This window comes from Theropithecus gelada, chromosome 20 (genome assembly GCF_003255815.1).
Source record: "Theropithecus gelada isolate Dixy chromosome 20, Tgel_1.0, whole genome shotgun sequence".
In the NCBI taxonomy this organism is placed as follows: Eukaryota; Metazoa; Chordata; class Mammalia; order Primates; family Cercopithecidae; genus Theropithecus; species Theropithecus gelada.
In genome coordinates this window covers 69,806,675-69,822,203 of record NC_037688.1, presented here as the reverse complement: position 1 = coordinate 69,822,203, position 15,529 = coordinate 69,806,675, and the positions used below count along the sequence as shown (strand labels likewise).

Sequence of the window (15,529 nt, the reverse complement as noted above, 5' to 3'; positions counted from 1 at the left end):
CTATACACCTTAAACATTTATTCCAGTGACTCCATGTTTGATGCGTTATTATTTTCTTTCTAATACACATTGAAATATCTGTAAAACTATTAATATGACGAAGATCTTTGTTGGGGTACCACCAAAAATAATCTTCCCTACCACCACCAGTCCGGGGGAACCAAACTTCAGACCTAGTTCACATTTTTTTTTTTTTTTTTTCAGATGGAGTTTCCCTCTGTTGCCCAGGCTGGAGTGCAGTGGCGCCATCTTGGCTCACTGCAACCTCCGCCTCGCAGGTTCAAGGGATTCTCCTGCCTCAGCCTCCCGAGTAGCTGGGATTACAGGCGTGCACCACCATGCCTGGCTAATTTTTGTATTTTTAGTAGAGATGAGGTTTCACCATATTGGCCAGGCTGGTCTTGAACTCCTGACCTCGTGATCCGCCCACCTCAGCCTCCCAAAGTGTTGGGATTACAGGCATGAGCTACTGTGCCTGGCCCAGACCTAGTTCACTTCTATAAGGTTTCCCTCATCTCTTCAGGAGAGAATAAAATACATCAAATCAGCTTGTTGCTTGAAACTGGCAAGGTGCTAGCTACATTTCACTTCTGATTTTTTTTCTGTCTTTTTTTTCTCCTCTAGGCTAATAGTTGCTTAAAAACCTCTTTGAAACCCTAAAAGCCACCTGAGGAGGACAATTAACAAACCACTCATTCTGGTGAGGGCCAGAGCACATATAATTCAATTTGTTGAGTTGCTTATGGAAAGTGGTTGCAATGTCCTGGTAACCAAACATCCTTTGTTATTAAGACATGGTTCCCTTCTCTAATTGTTAGGGAGTACAATTGCATTCTTGTTGCTGTGTGTACTGCAGTCGGACATAATTAAGGCTAGAGCAAATGAGATTCTTTAGATATTAAAAGTGCCTGTGTTGTAAATAATAATGTCATCCTCTCTTTCATAGAAAGCATTTTCACTAAGAGTTGCATTTTAATATCAATGCGTTTGCAGGAATTCATTTGGGTCATGGTGGGGGGACACTGATGATGATTTTTAATCTTACATGAGTTCACCAGGTGTTCCAATTAGGTCATTTATAACCCTCATCCCTCCCCCCAAGGAGCCCTGAAATAAGTACTTCCTCACTCACATTTTCCATACAGGGGTTTGTTCCCAATAAGTACCCACCCATGATAGTAACTGTATTTACTGACTTGATGTGCTTAGAGGAAATTGACTTTTTTCTTTGCAGAGCAAAGTGAACCCAGAGGATTCTTCCCTCTTTTTAATATTTTTCAAAGGCTTGGGAAACAGGCTGGGGCAATATATCAGGGAGTGGTGGTCACTATAGCAGACAGGAACAGGAAGGGAATCTGGTTTGGGGAAAGCTCATGGGGGGATAGGAGGTTTAAGGTTTAGAATCACTGGCACATAAGCCACACAGGGTGGCTCCCTGCTTCTTTCCCAAGCACAAGCTCTGCACTCTTCTTGACACAAACAGGGGGCAGTCTCTGTTAATTAAAGTGAGGAGCAGCAGCCACAGTGAGTCTCCTCTGAGCACCGGAGTCAAATGTCCGGTGACATGCAATATTTTACAGAGATTGGAAACAGATTCTGAAATGGACTTTTCTGTCCAGATTTTGTCTCTTTTTTTCTGAAGTATTTTTTTAAATCAAATTTACAAGTACCTTAAAACTCCCAACCCTTGGAGAAAGGTGTCTGTGACCTACTGTTCTCCCATGTCCGTGGTTAAACTCTGCCCTAATACCTGCTGAGTAGGAGTCACACAGAGTGGAGGAAGAGGCCTGGATTAGGAGTCGGGCATCTAAATCCAGCCCTGGTGGGACCACTGCTGGCCATGTGATCTCCCACAAAGCTCTTAACCTCTGAGCCACAGCTTCCTGGAACATAGGAAGCTCCCTGGAGGTCCCTTTCCATTTCCAATGTAGTATATAGAAAACTCCCACCCTTTATATACATAATGACAGCAGACACTCCATCATCCGTGCCCTGAGTGTTCCTTTCCTCTCTCGGTTTAAGACAAAGCCTTGCATAAAATATCCTAATTAATTAATACAGCCCATGCATGTTTTTGAGTGTTTACCATGCGTAGAACTGTACCCCCCGGGCTGCACCCTCCAGCCCTGCGCACAACCCAAAAGGCTCAAATCCCTGGGGTTGCATGCAGGGCTGGAGGGTGCAGCCATGGACTGGAAAGGCAGCCCCATATGCATGGGTTCTAGGTGCTGGGGACATGGTATGGGAGTCAAGGCCCTCTCCATTACACAGTTTACATCTCAGTGCAGGCAGACAAATGAAAACGCAAATACATAATATAGTAGGCGGTAGATAGAAAGTTTGGAGTCCTATTTTATGTAGTGGCTGGAGGGCAGTTTCTGGACTCAAATTGCTTGGGTCAAATGTCAATTCTGGCACTCATTTCGCAAAGCTACTTGGGCAGCTGGTTTAACTGCTTTGGGGCCCATTCTCTCCCTCTGTTGTGTGAGCCTGGTACTATTACCTAAGAGAGAGAGAGAGTTACATGAAACCAGTCACTCGGTGGTTCAGCAAATATTTCCAGACTGTCTGCTATATGCTGGGCACTGCTCTGAGCTTCCTTGAGGAGCCGCTTTTAGAAAAAGCAAGCTTAGTGGGTATGTTGCAGGCACTGAATAAATGTCAGTTCTCATTAGCTCTCACACACCAGTGCTTGTGTTTGTAGGACTCACAAGGTGGTGGTGGGCGTGGGTTGCCAGTCATGACAGACTTTCCATACTGTCCTATTTTGGGGATCCTATTATAATGAATGTGAATTTGGATTAAATGTGTTCATACCTTCCCCAGGTGGGTTTGGAATATGATACTGCTGGGTATGCCCTGTCAGTCCTGCTGTGTGTTTGCAATCTTTTTTGAAACATCAAAAGGTGACTTTTGTTTTTCAAAGAGAAGGGGCGATTAGCCAAACTTCCTCTCATTTGGAGAAAACTTGCAACAGAGTCCCAATAAATCCTCCCACGCTTTCTCAATTCGGGGGACCCTAGTAAACCATTTTACATGTCGCCCAACTTTTCGTTCTCTGAAGGTGCCCTGAAAAGCCCTTGACTGCAGCCAAGTGGAGAGGAGGGTTGTGGAAACATTATCTCCTTGCAAATCGCCTAGCAGCCTGCAAAGTGTATACTTAGTTAATGCAATTAAAAAACAAAACGTCGGGGCGTGGGGAGATCTAAATTTGGTGTAGCAGCTTTGGTGCAAATCCTGTTTTGGGGCTACTGGAGTCAAATTCAAGCAGAGAAGAGAAAGAGGTGGGAGAAATGAGAGAGGGCCTCCGGGGAGCTGGAATTCGCTAGGAGAGAGAGGGCAGATTTGAAAACACAGAGGAGACGGGAGGCTGGAAGCCGAGGAAGCAAGGCAGAGCTCTGCAGCCCCCGGTGAGGATTTCCGGGGGGATCCGTGGGGACAGGGGACAGCCAGCTCCGGAGACCGATGCGCGTGCTCTAGGTCCGGGAGGGTGGCTGAGGCTGGGTGCCCAGGCCTTGCGCTGCGCCAGATCCGGGAGCGCAGAGGCGGCGCCGCGGTGTGCCCTCCTGTGGAGCGCAGAGAACGCTGCGGGGGCGAAGAGGGACAGAAAGCGGCAGGTTCGAGGGGCTGGGGGACTTCCAAGGAAAGACCTTCCAGGACACGCCATAGCCTCGGCCTTGTTCCGCTGTCCTCTTACCCCCGACCTTCTTTGATGAGTTCGTCCCAAGCCCCTCTCCCCGGAGGGTGCTTATCCCCGGCCCAGGGGCTTGCCACCTGTCCTTCCCAGCTCCGCCTGGGTCCTTGCGTGGGCCCAGGGAGTTGAGCCATGCGGGTTCCGCGCGCAGGTCTGGAGGGCGCAGCCGGGAAGGGCAAGGCGGCCCCGCACGCCTGGGAGGGGCGATCCTAACCAGACTGCACCCAGTCTGTCTTGGAGTGAAAGCCACGTAGTCTGTCCCCATCCTCTCCGAGTCATCCTTTCCCTGATGGACAGATTTCGGCCGCCGCTCCTGCGCACGCACCAGTGAAAAAGCTACCAGCTGAGCCGCCTCTGCGCTCTGGACAGGGCTGAGCCGCGCCTCCTACCCAGAGAGGGCGCGGGAGGTCCCGCCGCGGTTCTCCACCTGCCGGGAAATCCGAGCGGCTCCTCTAGCCTCGGCGGCTGCCGAACTCGCTCCTCCCCGCCCGCTCTCCTGGCTCAGCTCTGCACGCCCCTCAGCTAGCTCCCGCTCGTGTCACCTCTCCCTGCGCCCCCGCCCCTCTAGAGCTCGCGCCCGCCCCCCCCCCCACCCGCGCCTCCTCTGCCCGCCCTCCTCCCCCTCCCCCTTCCCCTTCCCTCCTGCCCTTCCTTCATTCCACAAGTGTCGCTTCGCTCTCTCAGCGCACTTGGCGAGCTGGAGAGGTGAGAGGGATACTGCGAGAGGGCTCGGGGCGGCCAGTCCGGGGCCGCCGGCCAAGGCTAGGCGCTGCCAGCCCAATTCTCCCCTGCTCTCCGCCCCCGCCTCCCCCAGTGGCCGGCCGGACCTTCACCCCGAGCTTGCCCCCGCTCATCCTTCCCCCGCCCGGCCGGGCGCGCTCCTCCCCGGCCAGCCCCTCGGCGCGCGGCGCGCTGGAGGCGAACGCGGGCTGAGCCGAGCGCAGTGGCCGCCGACCACCGAGCGCCCCGCGCCGCTCCCTGCATGTGCGGCCCGCGGCGGCTCGCAGCCCCCGGCAGCAGCCTCGGCAGCTTCGGCCGCGCCTCGAGAGGCGGCCGCAGCGGCTCCAGCGGCGGCCGAGCGGCCGAGCCCGGGCTGGGAGACACCATGCGCCGCGTCCTCCGGCTGCTCCTCGGCTGCTTCCTCACCGAGCTGTGCGCCCGTGTGTGCCGGGCGCAGGAGCGAGCGGGGCACGGGCAGCTGGCGCAACTGGGCGGCGTGTTGCTGCTGGCGGGGGGCAACCGCTCTGGGGCCGCCTCAGGAGAGGCCACCGAGGGCGCCGAGGCATCCGACGCGCCCCCGACCCGGGCGCCCACGCCGGACTTCTGCCGGGGCTACTTCGATGTCATGGGCCAGTGGGACCCGCCGTTCAACTGCAGCTCGGGCGACTTCATCTTCTGCTGCGGGACTTGTGGCTTCCGGTTCTGCTGCACGTTTAAGAAGCGGCGACTGAACCAAAGCACCTGCACCAACTACGACACGCCGCTCTGGCTCAACACCGGCAAGCCCCCCGCCCGCAAGGACGACCCCTTGCACGACCCCACCAAGGACAAGACCAACCTGATCGTCTACATCATCTGCGGGGTGGTGGCCGTCATGGTGCTCGTGGGCATCTTCACCAAGCTGGGGCTGGAGAAAGCGCACCGGCCCCAGAGGGAGCACATGTCCAGGTGGGCTGCCTCCCCTTCGCCCTCCCCTCGGGGCTTCGCTCTCCCTGCTCTCTCCTCCCCACCTTCCCCCAGGCAATGGCGCTCCCCAACCGGTCCCCGCTCTCCGCAGCCCAACCTCTCCGCTGGGGGATGTCACCGGGAAGCCAACTTCGGCTTGGAGCGCGGAGAAGGGGCGCTGGGCTCAGCACAGGTGTGGGTCTGAGCGTGTGCGTGTGTGTGTGAGCGTGTATGTGTGTGTGACTCTGCCCCCGGCCGCCTCCTCCCGCTGGTGATTGAGGCGGACTTGAGACACACAGCCTGGGAGCCCGTGGCCCCGAAGTCTTGGGATTTGAGGAGGGGGGTCCATGGCACCACTCGGATTCCAGGTGCTAGCCTTTTGGTAAACAGGGACAGGCGAGCCCGAAAGGGAAGGGGGGCGTGTGTGAGCCCGAGCGCGCGTGTGTGAAGGAGGGAGGGTCAGAGTGAGTGCCGCCTGCAACTCGTACGACTCGCGGAAAGGAGGCGAGGGAGGTGGAGTGAGGGGAGGGCGAGAACAAAAGCCTTGCTTGGAGCGGCCGCCTCGCTTTACCACAGCTTCGCGGTCCCTGGATTTCGGACCTCAACTGCCCCCGCCCCTTTACCCACCTCGTCCATTTCTCCGGCCTCCACCTCTCCCTGCCCGGGGCCGTGGGCATCGCTGCAGATTGAGCCCCTTGCCCTGGCTGGTTTGGACTCTGGGGGCCCTAGCCCCCTCCTCCCGCGCCCTCACTTCCAAGCACCCTGATTTCGTCAACTTTCGGGTTTGCCTTGTTCATTATGCAAGCCCCAGCACCAGCTAGTTGCAGCAGATGGGAGAAGGCATTGGGGGATTAATGGAGCTATTTGCCATTTTTTTTTTAAGTGTCTAAATCGATTCGCAAACTCCGTAACTTTGGAGGCGGAGGACGCGGCCATTAGGAGCACTAAGCCCCCGGCCGCGGGAGAGGCTGGGGGTTGGCGTGAGGTCCGGGCGGGCGGGTTGGAAGGAGCGACTAGCGGCCTGCGAACAGCTGGATGGTTGGGGCATATAAGCTTTAACTGTCCCCTTTCCGAGTCTGGGCAACGAAGTCGCTGTGTTTTCCTCTACCCTCTCCCCACCCCTTCTCCTGCGCCCCCTCTGCCGGGGGCCTATGTGTGCACGCGCGTGTGTGCACGCGCTCCGTGTGATGCCTAAAAAATCTGAACAAAGAGACCCACCAAAAATAGGCAAAGGAACATCACCACCTCACTAGTAATTATTTTCTATTTATACGACGAGTATCCGATGAGATTTTTTTTTTTTTTTTTTTTCCCGGAGAGAAGAGATTTTGGGGGAAGAGGTGAGGAAGTTATCGGTTTGGGTCAGCAGGGAGCTGTGGGTGGACGGTGGGGTCTTGTTGCACAGAAGTAACCTCCGAGGGGCTTCAGAGAAACCCTGACCTACTAAAGGAGTAAAGCTCTGGCCCCGCCCACCTTCCGCACCCACAGGGTGTCCTGTCCCCAGCCCCACTGGCCGGGCCAGTCCCTGTTAATTCCCGGGGTCTGTGTTAAGATGGGGGGGAGAAGTGGTCTCAGGACTGCGGCAGCGGGTGTCGCCTTGGTAGGGAAAGATTCACTCCGAGACAGGTAGGCTGCCTTGCAGATTTGGTTAACTACTGCTGAAATCTCCACCAAGCCCTGTCCTCGAGAACCAGCTCTTAAAAGAGCCCTCCCTGATGGCTGGCCGGACGGGAGGTGGGCAGGTGGGGAGAGGAGCTAACCTTTGGGCATCTATGGGAGAAAATGATGCTATATCAGCCCTCTTTGATCTGGGCGTTGTGGTGACAGCTCTCTACTGGTTACCCAAGGGCCCAGGAAGGACCCAACTTCCTGGTCCTGCCCCTCCCCCCCACCCCGTGCAGCTCTGCTGGGGGAAAAATGAGCACAGCTGAGCGGGTTACAGCTACTTTCTTCTGCTGCTCTAGGGAGGGTATGCCTGGTGGCAGAATCTAGGGGACCCAGTCCTGGGGTACCAGAACCCCAACACAGGTCCTCCCAGTATACATTTTTGAGAATTCCAGAGTGGAGTGGAAGTGCACACTCCTGAAAAGAGAGTTGTTGATTTTTACTGGCGGCTTCTGAGGTATGATTTTCCGCTGTAACTGCTGTTTAGTATTACCTGGAATGTTTTATAAAAACTTCCTGTCACCAGGGGTCCCACCCTAAGCTACTTAGATCCAAATCTCTAGGGAGAGACCTGAGCCTCTGTATTTTTTTTTTTCTTTTTGTATTTTTAGTAGAGATGGGGTTTCACCATGTTGGCCAGGCTGGTTTCGAACTCCTGACCTCCAGTGATCATCCCACCTCAGCCTCCCAAAGTGCTAGGATTACAGGCATGAGCCACTGTGCCCGGTTGCAGCTGCACCTTGAAAAGCTCACCAGGTGATGCTGATGTGCAGCCAATCATTGTTAAGGAAAAGGAACTAACACCTGCTGAGCACTGTACAGGGAGCCAGGCACTATACTGGGGTGTGTGTGTGTGTGCGCGTGTGTGCAAGTAAACACTCTCTCATTTATTTCTCACAACTACCTTGTGAGACAGGTGCTATTTTAATATCCATATACATTCAAGAAAATCATGGCTCAGGTGAGGTGCTGTGTCCAAGGTCACACAGTTAGGAAATTGTGCGTTATCAGTCTCCCGGTTTTAATTGTGTTTTCACAATTAAATGTGATGTTTTCAGATTGAATAAATGTCAGGATCTGGGGCAGTGTCCTAAAATGCAGATTCTTGAGTTTGATCCACAGAGATTCTGAATCAATAAGTTCTGGGTGGGCCTGAGAAATCTTCATTTAACGAGGAAGATTGTAATCCCCTAATGGCTCTGAGATAAAGTGGTCCACACTTGGGGAAACACCGGTCTTGGGTTTGGGGATACTTCACGGGGTTGAGGGATGGATAAATTAATCCAGGAGAAAGGAGAGGAGCCACTGTGACTCTCTCATTTTATTTGCATTTTTATTTTTTATTTTCTTGAGACGGAGTCTTGCTCTGTCACCTAGGCTGGAGTGCGGTGGCAGGATCTCGGCTCACTGCAACCTCCGCCTCCCAGGTTCAAGTGATTCTCCTGCCTCAGTCTCCTGAGTAGCTGGGAATACAGGTGTGCACCACCACGCCCGGCTAATTTTTTTGACTTTTTAGTAGAGACAGGGTTTTTCCTGACCTCATGTGATCCTTCCACCTCTGCCTCCCGAAGTGCTGGAATTACAGTCATGAGCCACTGTACCCTGCCGTATTTGCGTTCTGTTGCTTGTTTCTCAAAGTATGTAACCTTTCTGTGGTGCTGGGGCTGCTCCAGGTGCCTGCCAAATGCATCCTGGGCTGCTTACACAGTTAATCATTTGGAGTCCCAGCTATGGCAATCGACTCAGTAGCCTTTGCCGGATCGTGCCAAGGGATGCTCCAGTGGGTGTCGACATGCCAAGCTTGGCATCAGAGAGGCTGCTATGACGCAAAGCAGCTTCCAGGTGAAATTAACCTGCCAGTCACAGCCTCTTAATTTTTGTCTGGAGCTGCAAGGGAGCCTGAATGGGGGTTTGTTCTCATCCAGACTGCAAGCGTATTCTCTTGAAAGACATAAAGCATCCTGTTGCACCCCCATTATAAACTTTACTCCTGGTGACCAGTAAACTTGGGTTTTGCTGCAGAGGCCTCCAAGATATCAGTTTGCAGGTTCAGAGTCCTGGGCCTGTGGCCTGCTTGCTTCTGGGCTAATTAGGGCTGAGAAAAGGAGAAAGACAGCAATTCCAGGAAGTGGTGGGGGAAGGTTTGCATGGGATCTTGTAAGAACTGAACAAACGCCCATTCAGCAGCTGCAAGAGCAGCCACAGCCAATCACTATTTATTAGAATAAATGACTGCACATGGTAGCCCGCTATGGATACCAAACCATGTAGACATGCTTTGCTTGATCTGCAAGGTATTTCTACTTAGGTGTTTTTAAGTTTTCCTCAATTTTGTGTTGTGATAAGTTTTAAACATACAAAAAAAAAAAAAAAACCCTTGAAAAATCACAAAATAACTTCAGTATATCCTTTATCTAGATGAGGATTTCTCAACCTTGGCACTATTGACTGGAAAATCCTGTGTTGTGCGGGGCTGTCCTGTGCTTGGCAAGATGTCTGGCGGCATCTCTGGTCTCTGCCCACTAGATGCTGGTAGCACACACTCCACATCCCAGTTGTGACAGTGAAAAATGTCTTTGGACATTGCCAAATGTCGTCTAAGGGCAAAACTGGCCCAGTTGAGAACCACTAACTTAGATTGAACAATTATTAGTATTTTGTCATAGTTACTTTATTGCTCACACACTCTCTCCATATTTTTTTCTTTCCCTTCTCCTTCCCTCCGTCCCCCCATCCCCCTTCTCTCCTTCCTTCCCTCCCTCTCTCCTTCCTTCCTTCCTTCTTCCCTTCCTCCTTTCCCTCCCTCCCTCTCTCCTTTCCCTTCTTCCCTCCATCCCTCCATCCCCTCTTCCCCCTTCCCTCCCTTACTCTTTCCTTCCTCCCTCCCTCCCTCCCTCCTCCCTCCCTCCCTTCCTTCCTTCCTTCCTTCTTCCCTTCCTCCTTTCCCTCCCTCCCTCTCTCCCTTCCCTCCTTCCCTCCATCCCTCCATCCCCTCTTCCCCCTTCCCTCCCTTACTCCTTCCTTCCTCCCTCCCTCCCTCCCTTCCTCCCTCCCTCCCTCCCTTCCTTCCTTCCTTCCTTCCTTCCTTCCTTCCTTCCTTCCTTCCTTCCTTCCTTCCTCCTTTCTTTCCTCTATTCCTTCCTTCTTCCCTTCCTCCCCTCCTTCCTTCTGTCTTCTTCCCTTCCTCCTTCTTTCCTTCTTTTTCCCTTCCTCCCTTCTCCCTTCTCTTTTCTCCCTTCTCTTTCTTTCCTTCCCCTCCCCTCTTCTCATCTTCTTCGCTTCCTCATTTTCTTCCTTCCCTCTTCCCCTCCCTCCCTTTCTTCTTTCTTTCTTGGCTGAAACATGTGAAAATAAGTTGCAGACATGACACTTAGTCCCTTATATCTCAGCATGGGGCTTTCCTGAGAGCAAGGACATTCTCCTACACAGCACAATTCCATTATCATACCCAGGAAAAAGAAGAAAAATCCCATAATATTATCAGACATCCAGTCATTTAAAAATTTCTCACTTGCACACACAAAAAATGTCATTTAGAGCTTGGTTTTGCACATCAGGACCCGGCTCATTGTATTTGGCTGTGAAATCTCTTTAGTCTCTATTATGCCTGGTGTTTTAAAACCAAGTGAGACTCAGTTGCCAACATTTAAAAACTGGGAGATTTCATGCAGGAATCCAGATTCCTGATTTCTCCCGAGAACTCAGTGGGTCTGGTGACATTGGATCTGCATTTTCACACAGCAGCTATTGGTTGCCACTGAGTGTTGACTGCCCCCTTCAGGAAGCTCTTGGGTTCATCTCAGTCACCACCTCCATGCAATTCACTCTGTTTTGTTAACTGCAGCCCCTAGAGAGTCAGTCAAGTTGGTCTGAATAGCACAGACTGCAGTCAGATGGCCTGAGATTCCATCTCAGCTCAGCTACTTAATAGCTGTGTGACCTTGGGAAGGTTGCTTCACCTCTCTGAGTCTCAGGCTCTTGTCTGCAGGTGGAGTATTCACTGAGACAGGGCTTGGAAAACAATGAGCACAGGATCTGTCACATGGTTAGTGCTCAGCAACAATTACCGTTTTATCACTATCCTTATTATTCAAATTTTCTACCTCTTGTCTACTGAAGAGAATTATGTTGTCATCTGGATCTTGGTGACTAACCCTTGCTGTGCTATATTTATTTAGCTGTGTGACATTGACCAAGTCTCCTAACCTCTCTGGACTTGCATTGGAATCTGAGTGGGAGGGGCTGGCATGTGCAGAATAGGAGGGAGGGTCTATGTGTGACTATGTTAAATACATGGCAAACTGTTGGCCTAAGTGATGTTGAAAAATCCTTGTTGGTTTTGCAATTTTGCCATAAGCTTATGTGTACATTCTCATTTAATTTCACACCCTTCCCCCATGAGGTAGGCTCTATGACAATCTGCTGTTTACGGAGGCACAGATTTCTTTCCAAGAGGATGAACCTGCCCCTGGTGAGTGGAGTGTCCGACTTCAAACCCGAACCGTCTGAGTGCATGGATCCTTGACCGCTAGGCTGCACTGCATTTGAGTGCAAATCTGCAGGAATTCCTGTCTTCTGAGATCACAAAGAAGTACGTGATGCCCTGCAAACAACAGTGCATGCATCGGGGCCAGTTCAAGAAGCCACCGTAAGATGAAGACTAGGAACATTTTCTATAACGGCCCCGGCAGGCCCAGACGTCTTGGTGGAGGCGTTGGTGAGAAATGACCTTGGGGACAGAAGCACATGTTTGAAGCTCTCTACACTTGAAGCCAGTAGGGAACACATGTCATTATTTTGTCCACCTTCAAACAGAATTGGAAATCCAAGTGGCAAGTGGCAGAGCAGGATCCGGTGTGTTTTAAAAACATGCTTCGGAAGAACTGGCATCCCTTGCAAAGAAATAGCAACAAATAATGATAAATGCACCTCCTTCTCTTGCCTTTTCCCTTCCAGTTTCTCTCCTGCCTCCCATCTTTCTATGCATTTGTGGTTATCCTAAGGCTTTGACCAGCTTCCCAGGCTGGAGAAGTCCATGTGTGCATGCATCTACTGTTAGCCACGGAAAAGTCTTTATTTTTCTTTGCAGGGTGTGTTGACTTCTCTTTGGGCACTGAGTCCTTGCATTTTAAAAATCAACTTCATTGAAGTATAATTTACACAACAAAATGCACACATTGTAAGTGTATAATTTGATGAGCTTGGACTAATGTCTACACCTGTGTCACCATTACTGTAGAAAGCTCACTCATGCCCATTGCCCTTGCATTTTTGAGAAATAAATGGTGCTTCTGGTGTAAGAAGAAGTGCTCAGGAACTCTATTCAAGTGTTTAAAAGTCAACACATAGATTGGACATTGGGATACCTGGAGACTTTGAAGCAAGATACTGGGACTCTCAGTTCTGTTTGGAAATATTCGTGTCATATATTTATCATTGTAATCGGAAAGAAAAGAGATGCACCATTTTCTTCTTGTTCCTTGGATAAGCTAAGCTCATTCCCACTTTGGAGCTGTTGCACTGGCCCTTGTGTGGCTGGTCTGTCCTCATCACCAGGGTCCCAGCTCCAATGTCATCTTCTCTGAGAAGCCGTCCCTGACCAGGCTTAGTTGCTTCCCACCCCAGCCTGACACATTCCAGCCCATCACCTAGTCAGTGTCATTTGCTTCATTTTTACATTATGGTCTAAAATTAACTTGCTAATTTACTGGTATACTAGTTTATTATCTGTCTCCTTCCATTATTCTTTTCCTTTCTTTCTTTACTTTTTTTTTTTTTTTTTTTTTTTAAGAGCCAGAGTTGTACTGTCACCCAGGCTGGAGTGCAGTGATGCGATCTTGGCTCGCTGCAACCTCTGCCTCCCAGGTTCAAGCGATTCTTCTGCCTCCGCCTCCCGAGTAGCTGGGACTACAGTCACCCACCACGACGCCAGGCTAATTTTTATATTTTTATTAAAGACAGGGTTTCACCATGTTGGCCAGGCTGGTCTCGAACTCTTGACCTTAAGTGATCCACTCGCGTCAGCCTCCCAAAGTGCTGGGATTACAGGCATGCATCACTGTACCCGGCCCTTTTATTATCATTCATAGTAAGATACAGAGGGACCACAATTGTCTCTTCTACTCCATGGTTGGATTCTGAGTGCCTAGTTCAGTACTTGGCAAGTAAGAGTTCTGCATTTGATATCCTGGTTTACCTGGCATAACAGAGTATCTCCAAATTCATTCATTCATTCATTCATTCATTCATTCATTCATTCAATAGGTCTTTACTGAACATCTAACTTATGCCCAGCACTGTGCTGACAGATATGAGAGAACTGTGAATAGTACAAAAGCAATCCCTGCCCTTGCAGAGCTAACAGCCAAATATCAGGAGACAGATAACACACAAGGAAATGTACAAGAAAGTTGAGCCAGCACTTTTATAAGTACTGATTCTAGTACTAGCTTTCATAAGAAAGTACTGGTTCTAGTACTAGCTTTCAGTACTCTCTTGTGAAATGTTCAATATTCAGTCATTTCAACCTCAAAAATAGCAAGATAATTATGTTGAAACATAATTGTTTGTTTAAAACAACAGTTATGTAGAAACATAATTCTCCTGAACTGGGTGGAAGGCTATCAAGAAAAAGTGTAGCTGCTTCTTCAGGTAACTGCAAGAGACAGGGTTCTCTAGAGAAACAGAACAAATATACAAAGAGATTCATTATAAGGAATTGGCAAGTCCAAAATCTCCAGAGCCTTTGTTCTTGTACAAGTCTGAAGGCCGACAGGCAGGAGAATTCTCTCTTTTTGGGGGAAAGGTCAGCGTTTTGTTCTATTCAGGCCTTCAGATGATTGGATGAGGTCCACTCGCATTAGAAGGGCAATCTGTCTTACTGGCATTAGAATGCAACCTATTTTACTCAGCTCACTGATTTAAATGTTAATCTAATCCAAGAGCACCCTCACAGAAACACCCAGAATAATGTTTGATCAAATATCTGGGCACCCCACGGCCCAGTCATGTTGACACATGACACTAACCATCCCAGTACCCTTAGGGTGTTGTCACTTGGAGTGTGGCCTGTGAACCAGCAGCATTTTTATCACCTGGGAGCTTGGGCAGAATCTCAGGCCCCACCTCCTGCTCACTGAATCAGAATCTGCATTTTAACAGGATCCCCAGGTGATCTGGATGCACTGTAACATCTGAGAAGCACTCAAACTATGTGCCACAAACAAATGCCAAATTCTTAGGCATTTGTGTGGCTTGGAACACATAGTTGGTTATTTCTACTGTCTAATTCATTACATTTTTTCAGCACATCCCTGTCTATAGAATGCTTTTTGTATGCACCCCAATATGTGCACATTTATAAGCATGTGCATGAACCCATGGACAATGATGAGGTACATTATGAAGCATACGTAAGGACAGAAATTTCAAACCAAGCTTGAGGGTGAAATAAATATTATTTGAAAATCTGTTGCTAATTGTGATGACTTCTTACTATCATTAGTTACTATCTCAATGCATAATGTACACTGAAGGGTGAAGTTTATCATTAATAAAAAAATCTAGATTTGAACCATTCCTCCTGAGCATTTTCATTATTTTTATCTGACTTTGTTTTGATCTCAATAGACTGTCATTGTTTTAACCTTGTGAGAAGCTTTCGAAGAGAAGGGGAGGGGAGTCCAGTTTAGTGTTTTTTTGTGCTTGCATGATCAGTGCTATCTTCAGGCTGTGGTTTTTGTTAAGAAGGGGGCATTTTTAAAACACATGTCTGCTTTGTGATGGTTAGCCAAGTCAAAAGTATCAGATTGGTGCAAAAGTAATTGCAGTTTTTGCCATTAATTTCAATGTCAAAAACTGCAATTACTTTTGCTCCAAGCTAATAAATAATTTAATCTGTGCATACCCTTCGGGGGTACATATAATTGCCATACAGGTAGCACATCCCAGCGACGGGACTGCTGGTGGTCACCTTCCTTGGTCCAAGGTTCCCGATTCCTGCTGTCTTACATGGGCCTTCTGGGAGTGGGCGACAGCATCAGTACACATAAGACCATACAGAAAAGTTCTGACATTTCCTTCCCCCATACCAAATCGGTTTATGCAGTCTCTGGAGTGAGCGAGCCGCACTTTAAAGACTCTTTGTCCAGGAAATGAAGGCTCCTAAGACTCCTCATTTCTGCTACACGCTCTAGGAAGGGCTACCCTGGGGGAAAAGTGTCCTTGGGCTTTTGGGCTGATATTTCACAAATTTTGGTACTCAAGAGAAACCCAGGGTATCTGCGGATTGGCAGAACTGACCAAGTTCACAGTAGCCATTCTGATTACATACTTTGTTATCTTTTCGAAAGCCTGAATAGTTTGGGAGTTTTGGGGCTCGGGAGAGTGCGAGACTCCTTAGAAGATCCGACAAAAGTGATGGCTTCTTACTCGAGAAAAATGCACAAAATTTCCATCCAGTTTCAGAGGATTCAGTGATCCCCTGAAGCTCAGCATGAAGAGCTG

The 15,529-nt window shown here is 49.8% G+C and overlaps 1 protein-coding gene across 2 annotated transcripts in view; it reads left to right on the top strand.

The window, feature by feature from the left end:
• The first annotated feature begins 4,369 nt into the window (after positions 1–4,369).
• The window catches only part of SHISA9 (shisa family member 9), a 338,473-nt gene continuing 327,313 nt past the window's right edge, over positions 4,370–15,529 (top strand). Inside the window, exons 1-2 of one of the 2 annotated variants that reach the window (XM_025370745.1) lie at positions 4,370–5,362; positions 11,431–14,602. In XM_025370745.1, the coding sequence (XP_025226530.1) occupies positions 4,677–5,362; positions 11,431–11,533 (789 nt within the window). In that variant the 5' untranslated portion in view covers positions 4,370–4,676 and the 3' untranslated portion in view covers positions 11,534–14,602. Of the gene's footprint in view, positions 5,363–11,430; positions 14,603–15,529 lie in introns of those variants that run through there. The other variant, XM_025370744.1, reaches the window with a different exon arrangement.